This window comes from Ctenocephalides felis, unplaced genomic scaffold (genome assembly GCF_003426905.1).
Source record: "Ctenocephalides felis isolate EL2017-DRISC unplaced genomic scaffold, ASM342690v1 CF-g0.4_SCAFFOLD_03570, whole genome shotgun sequence".
NCBI lineage: Eukaryota > Metazoa > Arthropoda > Insecta > Siphonaptera > Pulicidae > Ctenocephalides > Ctenocephalides felis.
Window position 1 is genome coordinate 11,152,243 of NW_020539724.1, and position 19,233 is coordinate 11,171,475.

The 19,233-nt window shown below is 28.0% G+C and overlaps 1 protein-coding gene across 1 annotated transcript in view; it reads left to right on the forward strand.

Moving 5' to 3' along the window:
• The first annotated feature begins 12,166 nt into the window (after window positions 1-12,166).
• LOC113383386 overlaps window positions 12,167-19,233 on the forward strand; it is a 173,928-nt gene continuing 166,861 nt past the window's right edge. The window contains exons 1-2 of the mRNA XM_026621658.1: window positions 12,167-12,245; window positions 12,289-12,402. Coding sequence (XP_026477443.1) covers window positions 12,167-12,245; window positions 12,289-12,402 — 193 coding nt within the window. The remainder of the gene's footprint in view (window positions 12,246-12,288; window positions 12,403-19,233) is intronic.

The window sequence follows — 19,233 nt, forward strand, 5'->3', positions numbered from 1 at the left end:
CACGGGGTCGCTTCTCATAAATGTGTCTCAAGAACATTCGAACATTCCGAAAAAAAGTTCTGAGGGAGAACGGACGCCGGAATCGGGCGTGCGTGCTTTACAACTCGAGAAATTATTGTTTTGGGCTCATGTCGATACGTCATTTAGTACGGTTACGTTATTTATTACTGTAAAGGGTAGGAAAAAGTAGAGAAAACACCGAAATGAACTTAGTTAAAACTAACTTGCTTAGTAACAAAATATTGAAAAGTAAATCAGGTTTTATACATAACGTTACATATGGTCTTAAATTATTTGACTCTTGTAATATGAGTAGCACGTTCTGAATTTTTTTACCCATGACGAAATGAAGTATTTTCCTAAATTTATTCTGTTATTATTATATTTTTATTATATTTATATATATATATATATATTGTAGAGTTTCGAACAAAAATCCAAAAAGTAATAAAAAACAAAAAAAGTTCTTTAATAAACTATTTCTTTATGTATTTACTGTCGACGTTTCGGAACCAGGTACGTTCCATCTTCAGGACATCTGTCAAGAAACATGATCTTGGTAAGATTTAAGCAAACAATATGTTTAAGAAAAGAAGATGAATTATTTTAATTAATAAAATAGTTGAAAAAATAATATAAAGAAATATGATAATATGATCAAAATGAAAATGATAAAAATAAATGAGTGGATTATATAACAGGATAAAAAAATGATAAAAAATTTGAATGTTTTGGAAAGTTCTAAGAAAAAGTTAATGAAAAAATTGAATTCATTACCTGTGTGATTGAATATACGTTAGCACTTTTTCACTAAAAAAGATTTTATCAAAAAATGAATTTATGAGTTACTTTTCAGCCGAATAGGTAAATTTTGTAAATCAAAATTTCTATAAATAAATATAAAATATTTACAAATCCAAGACTCTACCATTTAATATATATATATATATATATATATATATATGTATATATATTTAAAGCTACATCAAATATAGATCATAGATTTTTAAATTAATTTTAAATTTTTCAAACTTTTCGGCACAAATTGCCATCATCAGTGGTTATAGAAATGATGCCTAACATCGATAAATGTTCTACTACTTCATACATTAACTTTTCAACTAATTTTGGTTTAATTTTAAGTAGAATAATTGAATAAAGCAGAAATATATAACATGGATAATTTGGATAAATTAGATTTTTTTTGCATGAGCATCTTGTAATTATTTATATACATATATATCTCTACGTCAAACAAAAAGATCTAAATTTCTAAAATCTTATTTACATATATATCATCTGTTCTGATATTACGAAGAAAATAATTTAATATAAAAAATCCATTGTTTTGAAAATATTTAAAATAAAATTTATTTATAATGATGAAATTAGTTGTTCCCTCTTTGTGAATATATTTGCGTATGGGAAAAAATCAATTGGTATTTTCAATAGATTTTTGTACATTTCTATAAATAGGTACTTGTGTCGTTATCCGAAACTCTCAAATAATAAATTTTTGAGTGATCGGTCTTGATGATTGAAGTTATGAATATTTTAAAGGTGTTTAAATATTTTATGATCCCATTCTTCTAACTTTGTCAAGGTATAACATTTAATCAATTTATCGAATTGTAAAGAAATTTCGACACAAATTGCTCATTTCATAGTAATCATCAGGAATCATAATACAAATATCTTAAATAAGATCTTGATTGAGAAGTACTTATGATTTAATGAACATTATCGACTCTTTTGCATTATTTAAAAATTTATAACCCCTAAAATATTATAAAATTTGTGTTCCTATTCTTCTAATTTGGCATAGAAATTTCGGAATAAACTGCTCATTTAATTATAATTATCAAGGATCGTGATACAAATATTTCAGAAGACTTCTTGATCGAGAAGTGCATGTAAATTATTTAAATATTTATAACACCTAAAATATTGTGAAATTTGTGTTCCTATTTTTCTAATTTGGTAAAGAAATTTCGGAATAAACTGCTCATTTAATTATAATTATCAAGGATCGTGATACAAATATTTTAGAAGACTTTTTGATCAAGAAGTACATGCAAATTATTTAAATTTTTATAACACCTTAAATAAATTTTGTATTCCTGTTCTTCTAATTTTAATTTTAACATTTAATCAAATTAATAAATTGTAAGGAAACTTTGGATAAACTGCTCATCTTAATAATAATTATCGGGGAGCGTATTTTGAACGATTTCAGAAGAGTTTGTTTGATTATTATATATGTCCCAACCTCCAACAAAAAATTTAAATCTTATATACACATATATATACTAGCTGACCCGGCAATCGATGTTTTGCTAAATAAGGTATCCCAAACCATTTCTAAAGAATCAAAAATATTAATACTTTAAGTGCATAAGGATGTGTTGTTTGAATGCTGTATACAATTAGGTATTATAAAAACAATAAACCCCATTAGTTTGTCTATATTTTGTCAATATAATCAAACTGGATGATTTATACATTTTCTATAGTAAACATAGTATAATCCATCCAAGTCTTTTTTGGTCTTTCGACTTATTAATTACGTTTCAAGTTTTTCAAATTTTTTTTTTGGATTCTGAATATTGTGTATAAATGTAAATAATACTACTGAACTTATACAAAATTTTCAAATTTTTGCGAGGAGAGATAAGAAATGAATTAAGTATTTCTTCTTTGATCTGCTTTTTGAAAAGTTTCAAGTTACATTCGATGAACTAAAGCAAATTTAATAAAAAGTATATATGTAGAACAGGGCAAGGTACAAAGTTCCAATTTGATTTTGAGCAAAAATAAACTATATAGTGAAAACCATAACAATTATATCACAACAAATAAGACATATCAAACGAACAATTATCTGACTGCGTTCAGTAAACTGCCTTCTACTTCATCATTGTAGAAATGTGCTTTTTGATGTCTTTCAAAAATTTGTAATCTAGACCTTTTTACCCTATTTCGAGTTTTACTTAGACATTTGAAAGAGAGCTCCATTTTTATATATAAGATATATAGAATCTGTTATGATATTACTAAGAAAATAATTTAATATAAAAAATCCATAGTTTAGAAAATATTTACAATAAAATTGATTTAGATTTATAATGATGAAACTAGAAGTAATATCCAAACTAAAATTTATGATTCGTATGTTTTTTAATTTTTTTATTTACTAAATGCAATTTAATGTAAAAAAATCTGTTCACATACACACACACACATACTTTTTCCAAATTTGGTCGATTCCGAATGGCTTGAAACGTCGAGAAAACATAAAATTAGCGAATCGGATTTTTTGATGAAAACAAAAACTTCTCCTTCCTTAATAATGTATATAGTTTGTGGAATAATCCTTATCAACTAATAATAATTATCTTAATATTCATTAAATCAGGTACAAGGATATTAACACGTTTCTTGTACGTTATCAAATATAACCTACAAATTACAACTTATTGAAATTCACTTTAATAAATAAGTATAACAGGTTCCAAGCCAAATTGACTTCATTTTAAATACATCAATAACTCAAAATAATCCAAAACACACAATCTCACCTTTCAGTTCCCGCTCGATATCCGCCGTGTGTCAATAACACCTCGAGCATTTATCGCTACAGGCGATTATTTGTACACATAACGCAACAAGAAAACTGTCAAATAGTCTTTTACTACGAAACTCTGAATATTATCACCCGAACCTTTCGATCGCTAGTCACATTTCGCGAGCGATCTCCCGCCTGAAATACGTACCGAACGCACTGTGCGGCGACTCTAGACTGAAGATCGCCGCTTAGTTATTCTTTCGCCGAATATCGCGGCACGGCACGGCGGACGTAGAGCGAACACACGTACACGCGCTTGCGTACGAGCGGGGATGCTGGGAAACCCTAGGCTGGCGATTCCTCTGATGGTATACTCGTTTACAACCGGATAACTTAGGGAAATTGTAATAGAAACTTTGGTATTTTGATATGCGAAAAATTTTTATGGAATACAGATGGAAACATTTGTATTTTATTTGTTGGTTTTAGCAATTAGAAAACACCTGAAATACACACACCTACATGATAGACATTCAATACTTACATTATTTGTTATTCTTTACATACTTTTAATACGTCTTTTCTTTATTTATTATTCATGTAGCCTATATTTTTTAATGTTCGTATTTTAATTGTGTGTTTACAATTATTTTCAATGATCTTAGTAAAAAAAACTTCGATATTAATAAAAATAAGATTATTCAAGGCCAATGTACAAGCTTACAAAGCCAATAAAAAATAAATAAAAAAAAGATTATACTAAGAATAAAATTAATTTTGAATATAATACATCAAAGTTCATAATCGATGCACTTGACGATACTACTAATTCACTACAATTTCAATATTGTGACGAGAAAGAGTAAAAGTGCCGCATTTTGGGATGGCACTGATTGCCATTTATTATATTTTAGCATATTATGAAGTTTATATCATTTAAAGTTTATTTTTACTAAATTTAGATCAACTTTGTATCAAAAGTTGCAATATTTTATCAAATAATTTCATATATATCATATTTTTTCATCTTATTATATACATCAATATAAGATATATCTTCAAAGAAAATCGATTCTTGTCCTAATGAAGGCATTAGGCAAGGTTTTTTCAATACTTCTGATAAAAGATTTGGAATTTTTAATAGAGATCATGATGTTTTAATCTATCGCATCTTTCTCATGAATACATACTTCAATTATGTGTTGTTTAACTGTTTTCAACCATTTTTAAACAAACTTCAGAAGAATCCTACATATACTTCGAATACAATACGTTCAACAAATTTTCATATAATCTATTTATTGTATTAATTTATTGTGTTTTGGATACTCTATATTTTCACGAAACTTGTGGCTTCAAATAACAAGTGTTTTACTTTATAATTCTTCAAATATTTGATATTTAAACCCATGAGCTCATTTTAATGTTTATCTATATTTATGAATATAACCCGAGCACTTAATCCAAAGAAAAGATATGTCCTACCCTTATAGATTTTGTACTAATTATTTTATAATGTATTCAATCAAAACATTTATGACAAACATGTTATCTAAATTAACTATGTTTAGCATTATTAAAAAATATTCCAAGTTTTTACTTAATAATGTTCATTGCTAATCCGACTTAATATGAATATATAGATTAGTAAATGAAAAATAAATATTATATTAATAATATAATTTTCATTTTATTCAAATATTTTATCATATTACTAATTTATGTAAATTTGTAAGAAAATTCTATAAATCTCTATAACAATATATTTCATATAGTGAAAATAATCGACCTAAATTTAGTACAATTTTAATTTATTTATGTTACTTGGTTTTACTCGTATATTGAACTTAGTGAAATACTGAAGTAGAAACGAGTGATATATACCTATTTTATATAATGTAGCCTTTTTATGACTATATATAAAAATTTTATATTAAAATATTTATAAAGCAAAAAACCGTACAAAATTAACAAATTTCACTTTACAATTTTGATAAATCCGGAAATTGAAACGAGTATATTTACTACTATCATGCATCGTTTTCCTATACGGTTATTTCAAAATTCAGATATTATAGATATAGATATATAATTCTTGTTGAATACGAAATTAGCTCCGGATGTTGTTTATCAGAATTGTGATCCGCTTTTCGTTTTTTCTATGCATAACAATTACTATATGAACGATATATAAAAAACGTATATTGACTTAGGAAATAAAACTGCATAATAATGAAATAATAAAATAATAATAATAAAAGTAAGTTATGCAAATGCTATTTCAATGGCAGTAAATGTTAATATTTTACATAGAACGCTTTTGGGATCTTACCTTATCTCAAAAAAATAAAATAAATTTCCTATTTGGGTGGGCTAAAATATTGCAACTTTTGATACAAAGTTGATCAAAATTTAGTAAAAATAAACTTTAAAAAATATAAACTTTATAATATGCTTAAATATAATAAATGGCAGTCTTTTCAATCCTGTAATGAGACACTTTAACTCTTTCTCGTCACAATATTATAGTAGTAGTAAATTAGTAGTATCGTCAAGTGCATCGATTATACATTTTGATGTATTATAATCAAAATTAATTTTATTCTTAGTATAATTTCTTTTTTTATTTATTTTTTATTGGCTTTGTAAGCTTGTACATTGGCCTAGTATAATCTTATTTTCATTGATATCGATGTTTAAATCCAAAAATGGAGAATGCACTAAATAAAGTAATTAAAACAAATAATAAATAATGGTTTATAAAGTAAAATACGACATAAGTGAGGATATAAGGACAGGAGCAAATGATGATTCTATATTGTGGATCTGTATTTGAACAGAAACATCATTAAACACTTGGTTTTAGAAAAGAAATAATTTTATTTCGTCTGGTTTTTTACAACATGAGTAATTTTTTTTATTATCTCTTTTATTTACAACTGTCCAGTTAAGGACATTTAATAAATTTGATGAATTTACAATAGTCGGCAGTGAAGAGACATTGTATACTAAAAGAGCAAGTTGGAAAAACAACTCAGTAGTTTTAGTTTTTTTCACTATAATTAAATAAAATGTGATAATTTCTTTCCAACCGTTTTTACGCAGTGTCTAAAAGCATTCTGCTAAGAACTAAAGCCTGTTATTTTTATGTAGTTATTTATTTATTTTTGACAATCAGAAAAATACGACAGTTTACAAATATGTCATTGTGATGAGTTAAAAGTCTATTATGATTATTATTTCCACTATCCCATGGCATTAAACTTGAAAAGTCCTAATAGTCCATTCTCCCAGTGCCACAGTTCCAGCCTGTTGGACCATCAATAAAATGTTCCCTGTTTTGTATCGTTTTCCGGCACAGTGCCATGCTGCTTCGGCTTGCCCGGGGCCCGTGCAGCGGCTGCGCGCAAGCGTGCCGCTACGTCGTTCCTACGTCATGCGACGTAGAGCCGTAGAGCCCACGAGTCCGGTGCTCTACGCGCAAAAATCAGCCGACTAAAAAATACTCAAACCGACGGGTATAACCGCATACCCATGAAACGATTTAGGGATACACCTTGGTAAAGGAGATGTATATGCAAAATAATTCTTCCAACATTATCTTTTAATACTTTATCAAAAAATCAAAATTCAGATATTAATCATATTATGCATTTTTAATAGAACTCGTTGTGGATAGCATATTGCCTTAAGGCAAGTTGCATCAAGTTTCAGATATATGTAAATAATCAAATTTATCAATATTATTAGCTATTTAGATGAAAGATTGAACTGTTTGTTTCGAAAATCTAAATTTCTCTTTTGCTGAAAATGATTTTCAATGGATGTCTTTAAAACATACTCATACTATCCGTAGCTGTATAAATTAATTTAATTTGTTTTCATTTCATTATTTTAAAAATAATTTCTAATAATATATTTTATCAAGTATGGACGTAAACTGTAATCAGTAACTTGTGCTCCTGGTGGCGTAGTGGATAGAGTGTTGGACTTGCATACTTGGGATATCTGTAATCAGTAGCTACCTACGAAACACCGCAGTCCGTATACATAGATGTTGGATATAGATACCGATTAGAATCACTTAAGCATGTGGGAAAATTCTAAAGTACGATGATTTTTTATAATTCAACCGTAGGTCTATAATATGGGGTATAACCGCATACCCCTGAAATAATTTAAGAATACTTCCAAAATAATATTTTATCACAAAATCAAAATTCAGATATTATTCATACTATAAATTTTTTACAAAACTAGTTGTAAGTAGCATTTTGTTTTAAGGCAAGTTGCATGAACTTTTTTTCTTTCTTTGTGGATATGTATAAATAGTTTATCAACACGAATTAGAATTAGCTATTTAGAAAAAAGGTTCAAGCGATTATTCTGTAAATCTAAATTTCTCTTTTGTTAAATTTTTTTTCAATGGATATCTTTGAAACATACGCATAATATCCGTAAGTTTATTTCTTAAATGCCATTGAAGTAGTCCATACTTGATAAAAAAAAAATTATTGAGTAGGGACGTAAACTGTAATCAGTAGCTACCGGCAAATCGTATACATAGATGTTCGTCATAGATTCTGATTGGAATAGCTCGAACACGTAGAAATAATCAAGGAAATACGTGAAAATAATCGAGTTTATCAACAATGATTAGAATTAGTTATAGAAAAGAAGTTCAACTGTTTATTTCAAAAATAACAATTTTGCTTTCATTAAAATAATTTTTCATTGACATCTTTGAAGCATATACTTACATTATCTGTTACTGTATATATTAATTTAATTTGTTTAATAATACTACCTTTAGAAATAGTTTGTAAAATAAAAAAAATAATTTATTGAGTATGAACGTGAACTGTAATCAGTAGCTACCTATGAAACACTACAGACCGTATATATTGATGTTTGACATAGATTCTGATTAGAATAGCTTAAATACGTGACGAAATTCCAAAGTTTGATGATTTTTTATCGTAGGCCTATAATATTTAAGTATGTTATTTCAGACTACGAAATCTATCGTTCTATAAAGATTCATGAAAATCGTTTAAAAAAATTTCAACATTTATTTATTAAAAAACGGCCCCTCTTCAATCTTTATCAAAAACCTAGTAATTAATCATCACGATTTCCAACTGGAACTGTTTTTAAGTTTTTTAAATCGGTTCTGAATTTTTGGCTAAAACGTTGATATAGCATGATAATACATATATTTCAACGGCTAGATCGATCGTTTTGAAAAAAAAATAGGAAAACTCTGTCAAAAAATCAATTTTTGGTATACACTCACATACACAAACAAACTTTTTAGAGTTTTGCTGTCAACCCGTTCAGAATGACTTGAAACTTTAAGAAATTAAAACAAAATATACCGAATTTTTTAGTGCATATAATGCAAATTCATTGAAAACAATGTATATGTCGAGTTTTTAATTTATTACAGAAAAACTTCGTTATTGCATGAAATTTAACTTTTACTAATTCAGTCTTTAAAATAACCCTCATTTTACAAAAGCAACATGAAGTAATTCTATTCCCAAATAACGATAAACTCGATCCTTATGCAAATTTGTAAATATTAAACTTTAGATTCCACGTGAATAGATTCAGTTATGCGAGAATGAGAATAACTTTACATTTAAACGCTCGAATTTTGGAATTGCTTTTTCCAGCTCCGGTATATACAGGTGTTTTGTTGACGAACTTTGTTTGCTCCGGGTGGCTCCGGGTATCTAGGGATGAAGTTTAGTACATTTTCTGTTGCCATACAAACTCTGATTTAGTTTACCTGAACTGCCGAAGAACTTATGGCAAAATCATAACTTTAGGCCGATCAATAAGAGAATAAGTTGCAGTAGTAACACAAAATACATTTACAAATACTGGCTTTTCTAATTCATCCGAGAATTGGCTCCTTATTCGGAGATACATGATGCATGAGCATAAATTTTAAAAAACAAAAATTATTATACATGAGTCCATTATACCGTGACATAAATTAAACCGCTTGATAATTTTCGTTTCGGATATAATCTTCTTTTCCATCGTGCGATGTTATCTATTATCCAAACAAGGTTGTTTATATCCTCTGAAGAGAAAAAACACGACGTTGAAAATTTAATAAGACCATGCCATTGTTCGCTTAACAAGGACTCCCCGTTAAAGTTCAAAACGCAAATTCGCCTCAATTAACGATTCTTTACGAGCAAAGTGCGTGTCCGACCAGGGAAATTTATAATTTATATTCTCAGAATATGATAAAAAAGCATTTAGAATGTACACCGCGAATGAAATAACCCGACGTTTATATTTTGACTACATATTGCTCATTTGCAGCATGTTGGAAGTGTGTCGCAATACCCGGCGGGAGATTTTTAATTACAAAGATGAAAGATATATTTTATTTGAATTTAGAAATAATTCATGTGTATTTCTACACTAATAAAAATATATAATTCCCTACGTTTCGTCTTAGTTCTACATATGAATTTTAGGAAAAATCATAACGCTATAACTAATTATATATTCAGTGGAAAAAAATATCAACTGTCTTGATTTCCTCAATTCAATGGGTTAATTTCAAGCTTTTTCAAGTCGTTAGAAGACATTCTGAATTGTTTGCGATCAAAATTGGATAACGTATATGTTGGTGCATGTGTGTGTGAGCCAAAATTTGACCTGCAGGTTATGTTGTCCTAAAAAATTCTGTACCGATTTTTAAATCCCATTTTAATCTAGTTGAATATGTTATTTATTATATATTATACCATATATTATATATTATTACATGAAATAATTCAGATACTATATACTTCAGACTGTATCCATATTATACCATTTTTATTCACCTCGTTGAGGATTATGCGAAAATCTTTTTGGCAACAGAAGCCTTCGACTATAGTGCCATTATATTTTATTGAACTTACTATTCTGCACGTTATGATATTTGCATTTCGTTATATTTCGAATATTTGGATTAATGTGCCCACATAACAGCTATGCCACTTAACTCCGAAGCTCAGAAACGCTGAATACATAATGAATAGGCGATATAATCGCTCACTACTCCAAGGTATATATACTAAAAAATGTTTTTGACATGGAAAATGTTAGTTTTGTTTAATTGAGTTCTTGTTTTGATTAAAAAAATATTTTGGTAAAATGTTTTTTTATATTAAACTGTTGTTATATTTACGTATTAGATTATTATTTAATCATTTAACACATAAGTATGTAGATTATATTTAAATTAAACACTATTTTTTATAAATTTAACTAAATGTTTTGAATAAAGTTTTTTGTACCGATTCAAATTCCGCGCGCAACGTGTGTTCATCGATTATCGATTTTTTATGTCGTTTGCATTGGTACACATGTTGCTAACTTTATTACGGTTCAATTCGTTTGGTTTTGACAGATAAAATGGTGGACGTTTTGTGATTTTCTGTTATTAAAAATAATTGATTTTATCTGTGTTTGAAATATAAATATAAGTGCTTTAAAATGTTTGATATTATATCAGTGGTGCACAATGAATCAGCTAAAAATAAAAAAAGGATTGCGAGTAACGTAAGTACATACCTTCATTATTTTCGTTTTTCAATACAATAAAAATTACATTCAAAGAATTTGCAAAATTAATTTTTGTAACAATAGTGGTTTATTTTCTTTACAAATCAAATCTGCAAGTGCCAATTTCTATTTACTAATTAATAATTGAATTAACCGATTATGATTCTCTTAATTTCTGACTGTACTACAAAAGCTGCATAGAACAGTATTTTTTTAATCGTATTTTATTTTCAAATAAGTTTAACTATATAATACAATTAAACATAAAAGTACATTAAAGAAACATTCATGATTTTATATTTTTGATTCTGAGTTTCAACTTCATTAAGTTCAACTATCGATTTTTGTAGTTTTGTTGGTACCCTTGTCAGTTAGTGCAACGTTAGTGCACTTTCAGTTAGTTTTGTTTCGACAGTTAATAAGATGGACGTGTTTTGTGCTCTAAGATTTTTTATTATTAAAAAAAATCTAATTTGCATTAACTTTTATATAAAAGATGAAACCAAGTGCTTTAATAACTTTACATTATTTATAGTTACGTATATTGAATTTGCTCCAAGGAAGAAAAATGTTTACAAGATATACAAGTTACACAAACGTCCACCATTTGCATTTTTTATGGCAACAAAGCGCACGTTCAAATAATAATTGGTAAGTTTACTTTTTGTTAAAATAAAAATATATACCATTAAAATTTATGAGTTATATATATATATATATATTTGTAAAATGAGTAAAAATTTATGTGCAGAGTTTGTCCCTTTCCATTAAAGTAAAAATCAATATTTCTTATTCCTGATGGTCAGTCCTTGCACTAATTAATTTAAATATGGAGGTTTTAAATATTTTTAAAAAAAATGGTAATATAACAAAACATTAAAATATAAAATACAACTATCATTACATATTTTCGATACAAGTTTGGAATGCAGGAGGATTTATGTTTTCATTTCAAATTCAAATATTTGCAGTAATATGAAACCTGTTGAGTCTTTTGATAAATTCAAGAATTGCCTTGAGACAATGTTTTCGGTTTCATCTAACGAGGTCGAAGGATATAGATATCCATTTTCACTCAGAAAAATAACACAAATTATTGATTGTAAGGTCAGAAATATATTGCTAATTCAAATTGACTCATTTAGGTTATCTCTGGTGTGATAAACCATGGGAAAACCCTTTAACATCTTTAATCAAAGCTGGATTTGGAAAGCAGCAGAATGTGAAATCAGCAAGAACAGCTCAAAATAATGAAGACTGTATGTTGATACATATTTTATCAAATCAACTCCACAACCGACTTTTCATGAAAAATTCCGAGGACAATAGATGAAAAGGACCTATGAACCCGCCGACATGAATGTGTTACCTAAGGTGTCTTTTCATAAAGACAGAGATTTCTGCTTCCAATAATCAAAACTATATGTTGGTGCATATTTTGTTAACCTCGATATACGTGAAATATCATGAAAATCAACTCCACAACCGACTTTTGATGAAAAATTCCGAAGACCAAAAATGAAAAGGACCTATGAACCTGCCGACATGAATGTGTTAACCAAGAAACCTTTTCATAGACAGAAATTTCTTACCTTTACTATGTAACCCACATACACACTTATATATTATTCATAAAACTTTTTATATATTCATCGTCTACCACTTTGTCTCATAAAACAGAATTCATTACCTCGTACAAGTTCACCTTACTACGTAGTAATGTCTTAATCTTGTCTAAGCCACGTGGGTTGTTCTAAATATATTAACTTTGGATACATTGAAGCGCCGAAGTCTCGGCTGGGAATGAACAAATGAGCAAAATGAGTAAAACGAGCAAATGGGAATGCAAATTTAAACGAACACATTACTTATGCGCGAGCATAATGAATTTTTATAGCCGAAAGGATTACAGACTTTACTAATGACTGAGGTTCGCACACGACAAGTCTCTAGAATTAAATCCTCTGTGATACACAGTAAACCCATTTGTTTCCAAGTAAATTAAGGTTTTGTCAATTCTATATATAGATTCTTCAGAAAATTAGAGTTAAACTTTGTACGAAGTATATAGATAGGCATTAAGTCCATCTATAAATCTTTTGCCAAGTTTAAGTACACTTTTCTGTATGAATATATAAATATAAATATATATATATATATATATATATATATATATATATAAATTGGCTTTGCAAAAGGTTAATATATCATTTGGGTGTAGATTTTCATTACAACATATTAAAATAAATGATATAGAAATTAATTCACTAAAAGTTTAACCCTCCTTATGTTGATAAGTTTGAATGCATCTCTAATTAGTTAATGATTATTCCAAAAACAAAAATGAATTTTATACGTTTCTCGGTTACATAAATATTCTACTAAAATTTTCTTGCCAATCTTCAATCAACCTTTTCTTGTTTAATTTCTGAATTTATATGAAGCCCTTTTTATATCTAATTGAGTTTTACTTTCCATTTGTCAATTATTTTTGATACAGTTTTCTGATTCTCCAAATCATTTAATTTCTTGGGTTCTTGATCTTCAATCAACTGTCTTTTTAAATTGAATTTCGGTTTTCTATTCAATTTTAAATGGTTTCTGATATAGTTTATCTAATTGATTAGAATGTTTTTAATCTTTTGCTAACGGTCACCAAATCAACTGCTTGATTTTCAAACTTTGATGGGGAAAAGCCATTATTTATCCTTAATTTAGATTTGTCCTTTGTTGCAAATTGTTTCTAGTACATTATATTATTTAATTCATTTAAAATGTTTACTTCTTTTGCCAATAGTCAATTACCATAATTGTTTATCTTTGGTATTTTGAACACCAAACATTTCATACTACCCATTCGAAATTTGTTATGGAAAAAATAAATATTTTGCAATTTTGTTATGGATTTTGTTATGGGTTTTCATAATTTGTTATGAACAAAATAATATTTTGCAATTTTGATTTCCAAGTTGAAACACTTATTTATCAGTAGGCATTCGTTTTCGGATATTAGGATAATGTTAAAAGATTTTCACAATCATTATCGATGAGCATTTGAGCTTAATAATTATGATTCCATAATAACTTTATCATATGTTTTCTTTCTCCAGATCATAATATTCTTAATTTTTTCACCCAAATACATTTCAACCACCCGAGGCACTCCTATAGTTGGCTTTCAATATTGACTTCCCAAATATTGACAAAACATCATGACGCCTGTGTGTTCAATTATAAAATTAGACGAAATTAGAAACGCGAGACACCAGAATATGAAAATACACAAAGACTGTATCCGACTCAGAAATTTGTCTGTAAGAAGTATATGCAAACAAAATTGGAAAGAAAAACAGAGTTTTATATATCAAATTGACATTTCTTGAATTAGATTTTAGCAAAGCTTTCCATTGGGGCGATTTGTGTATCATTACCGGTTTGGGGAGCTCTTGAGATCGCTTTTGCTTATTTTTGGAAAAGATGTTTAATTTTCACGCAAGACTTACAGGGATCCTTTGAGATGGATTTATTTAACCGACTTTTATCATGTAAATTAGGCAAGAGGCATTTGTTGTGCGTAAATAATTTAAACGACATTATTCGGATTGGGATAATTCCAAGATTTTTGATTGGAGCAGAAATCAACAATTTATTCAAAAAATGCTTATAGGCTTTGATAGAGATCAATTATTGTTGCCATGAAAAAGCAAATTGATTTTATAAATAATATATATATATATAATAAATATACACACACATATATATATATATATATATATATATATATATAATTTATTATAAGCAATACCATTTAATAATTGTAAAAATACTGTTTGTTAACTATATATGTAAATATATACGATAATTTATAGTGCAATGTATTTTTAAAAAACTGTATACAAATACAAAAAATGCATAAATATATGATTTATAAATTGTTGGCTTGCCTGGAATATGAGAGCTTTTACACCTGAGCTTTTGTTTCTATTTTTTGCATCGCTCATTCATCATTCACAAGCTGATGTATATGCCAACTTGATGGTTGAATTTTTGTATTAAATTATCCGCAGAAAAAACTCAGTTTTATTTTGCAAATTGGATTTCTGCACATTATAATGCTTTGCAAATATTTGTTGTGGGGGATGTTCTTCATGAATATTACGAGTGGAGATAATAATTCTGACATTTATCTTCTTGGGAAATATATACATACTTATCTCACTTAAATGGAAACACACAAGATATATATATATATATATATATATATATATAAATATATATATATACAGGGTGTCCTAGAACTCTCTAACAACTCTCTCAGGTTGTCTCAGGCAAAATTGTGACCATTGGATCCAAAATTGTAAATAATATTTCTAGAGACACAGTAAAAAATAATGACACATTTACCCCAAGTTTTTAAGAATGAAAACTTTTTGTTGTATGAATTGAAAATTTTCAAAATTCATCGTTTTTGAGAAGCCCTCCTTAAAAATGCACTAATGTGTCATGACAAGTTCTATCAAAAGTTGGCGCATTTGATCAGAATTGTAAAATGGTAAAATACTTGATAATTTTATATTAAAAAAATATAACTTGATTTTTGCCATCCCACCACAATTCAATTTTCTTCAAACATTTTAAATTCATTTTGTTTCCAATACATCAGTCCCATAGAACATATTTTTATATTAAATATTACCCCGAGGACTTATGGTAATTTATGCTAGAAATTCGTGCCAAATGAGTAATTTCATTCTACAATATTTCATTCAGAAATGTCTTAGTAAATAACCGCAACCGTTTTCTAAATTGCCCCTGTGAAATATACCATCTGTTGCCAAGACGAGCTGTAATCATTTTCTAGCCTGTTACTAAGAAAGGATGTCTGAAATCGAAACTCAATTATTCAGTAGACCCACAAAATGAGATAACGTGTGCAATATCTATAATGAATTTCGGCCTTATAATACACCTAAGACGTGGGATAATCTCTTATATGAAAACTTGATATGACATGGATCGATGGAGGATGGATTCTATACAAGACAAATGCTGGACGTTGATCCCACTTAATCTTTTTTGGTTTGGCAATTAAATTTATCCCAACTAAAAAATATAAAACAAATTTAATTAATTTTTGTATTTCATTTTGATGTGTATGTGTAATTTGTAAACTCTATTTCTAATATCCAATAATTTTAAACTAACTAAATGGTTCAATATTAACCACTTGGTTCAAAATATATTCAAATGATACTGGATTCGTTATATTTCCATATTGGTTTGGAAGTTTGAAAGCAAAGTACAGACCCATGCTTTTGCTCAACACAACGAGCTTGAAAGCTTTGCCGTAGATGGAGACGCTAAATATTCTGAAAATAAAATTATTTTATTTAAGGTTACTGATGAGAGTTCTGGCCTTGCAATCACAAGGTTTCAGAATCAATTCTCCATCTCGGAGAGCCTAATTTGGAGTTGTATTTATACTAATTTGTTCATAAAAATATTGATTTAAATATGATTTTTTTCGGTGTATTGGGTGCACAATAAATAACACCATTAGAACAGAAAAATCGTAGAGCTACTTCCAATTATATTATTAGTCCTAAGAGAGATTTTCAAAAATAGTGTCCTGGTAATATTTTATTTTTCTGATTTAATTATTTCACAGATAATTTTTTCACACTTATGCAATTTCGTCTTATATTTATTTCGATCAAACTGATACTATATCAGTTACAAAGTTTTCTTATTAATCAAAAATTTTATTCAATAAAAATTATCCTGATATGAATCCACATGGCTTGGTAAGTACATGATGTAATTTAAATTTAAACTACTGGGGTGCATGGCATTTCTTTCACTTTCTTTACTAGATCTCCAAAACCGCTAGACCTACCTTCAAGAAAATTTGATCAGTTCTTTATCTTGTTAATACAAGTAAAATGTTTTTTGAATTATTCAAATCCGACGCTGAGTTACCGTTTTTGGCGCTTTTTGCCCCATATCTTTGGAACGGCTAGACCTGCCTTCGCCAAAAACTAATCAGCACGTCTTCTTATCAATACAAATCGAACGTTTTTTGAATTATTCAAATCGCTTCATCCGTGTTCCCGAAATCGACGACGAAAATTTGTATCCGAACACACATACACACACACATACATACATTTTCTTTAAGGTATGTCAAAATATTCAGAAACCTCTAAAACGTAAAGATATATAAACATTTTCATTTTCGATTTTTTTGCGATTACTACAACTTACCCTACGGGAAGTTAATAATACCAAATTACTTAGTCAAAATACTGTTGACAAATATTCCTAGCATTTTTTTATTGATATCATAAATAGCAATTAAAGAGTATAGCAAATCTTTGTATAATATTTTATATAATTGTATCATTAAGTTAGCTATTCATAATATCAATAAAAATGCTGATAATAATTACAAATTGTATTTTGACTGAACTAGTATTATTATAACCATTGACACTTGGTCATACATAAACTCATTATAAAGAGTTTCAAATTTTCACAAACCACATATGTGGAAAAATATTTTATATGATTGATATTAACTTTATTTTCAAACTTAAAAATTCATTTATTCATTCATTTATCTGTTACAAAAGTCTAGCCGATCGCCCAAGGGTGTCGTTTGAATATCTCTAACGGATGCATTTAAATACAACAAGACCATACAAGAATACTAGATATAAACTAGTAATCCTTTAAAATAGAGTCGGTTATTTCATATATCAGCGTAGTTTTAACGAAAATCCAGCAACAGGTTTGACATCTATAATTTTATCTAATTCGGACATATGGTCCAGTGGATGCTTGACCACTCGTCTAAAAGCGAGTTGAGATCCATGAGAATCTTAGTCACCCCTTCTAGGCGGGCCGAAAATTTTTGACGAGCGGCACCGGTCAAGCTAGCTGAGAAAGGGTCGGACGGGGTAGGTAGTTAGGTACATTTATTAAGCCTTTAATACCGAGAATTTATCTATATTGAAATTCTTAATTCTTGTTAATAAATATATGATTAATTATTAATATTAACCAATAAGTTTTATATTTTTTTCAAAGTTTTTTTTCCCAACAGTATTGATTTTCGTTTTTGCAAGCATTCAAAGAGATTTTTTTTGTTATTCCTGAAAAAAATGTACTTTACATTTATAGTACATGTACGGCATATGTATATATTAAAATTATTATATTAAATTAAACAATTCTTGAACATTTGATGAATCACCTCGATTAACTGACGCAAAAAATATTTTCAGAAAACCATCTTATATAACTGCAAATGCTGGGTAATAACAAGTTTGATTGATACTGTTATTTTTTATTACTAATTTTTTTTATTAAGATTATTAGTAAATTTGTTTCATATTATTTTATCATTGTTAATACACTTATTATGTTTTCATTTACCATATTTTACTGACGATAGGGCTATTTTTGACGAAAAGCCATAACTAGATTTATTGGATTATGTATTTAATATACAAACAATGGCTCGTAGTCGATATTAATAGATTTTTTTAAGCTTGAACGATCTCAAGAAATTCAATATTTATCCTTGATTTTAACAGAACTATCATTTTCACTAATTCGGGACTTTTTTCGCTTTACTTGTCATATAAAATCTAAAGGTTTGTTAAGATAGTTTCCAAATTCGTCTTTTTGTTCTCACAGAACTGTAAATTATCAATGAACATATTTTTTGTTTCATTCCTCATTTGAAGTTTACAATCTTCATTCCGAATATCAAAAATCTTATTGTTTATTTAAATATAAACGCATTCTAAGAAATTTTGCCCATAGAACATCGGTATATCATTAAGAGAAATTAATTGTAATAGTTAAGGGGGTATTCTAGTGTATAAATTAGAAAAAACGTTTTTTTTATTTTTTATTTCCAAAATTTAACTATCTAAGAATATGGGTACGAGAAGGTTTTTGAAAATTTGAATTATTTTCGGAGATATAGGCATTAGCACTGACTCGGTCTTTATACTGGTTTGGCTTCATGCAAAACTTTAAATGCGTTTTTCTCAGAAAAGACTTTTTCAGTACTGTTACAC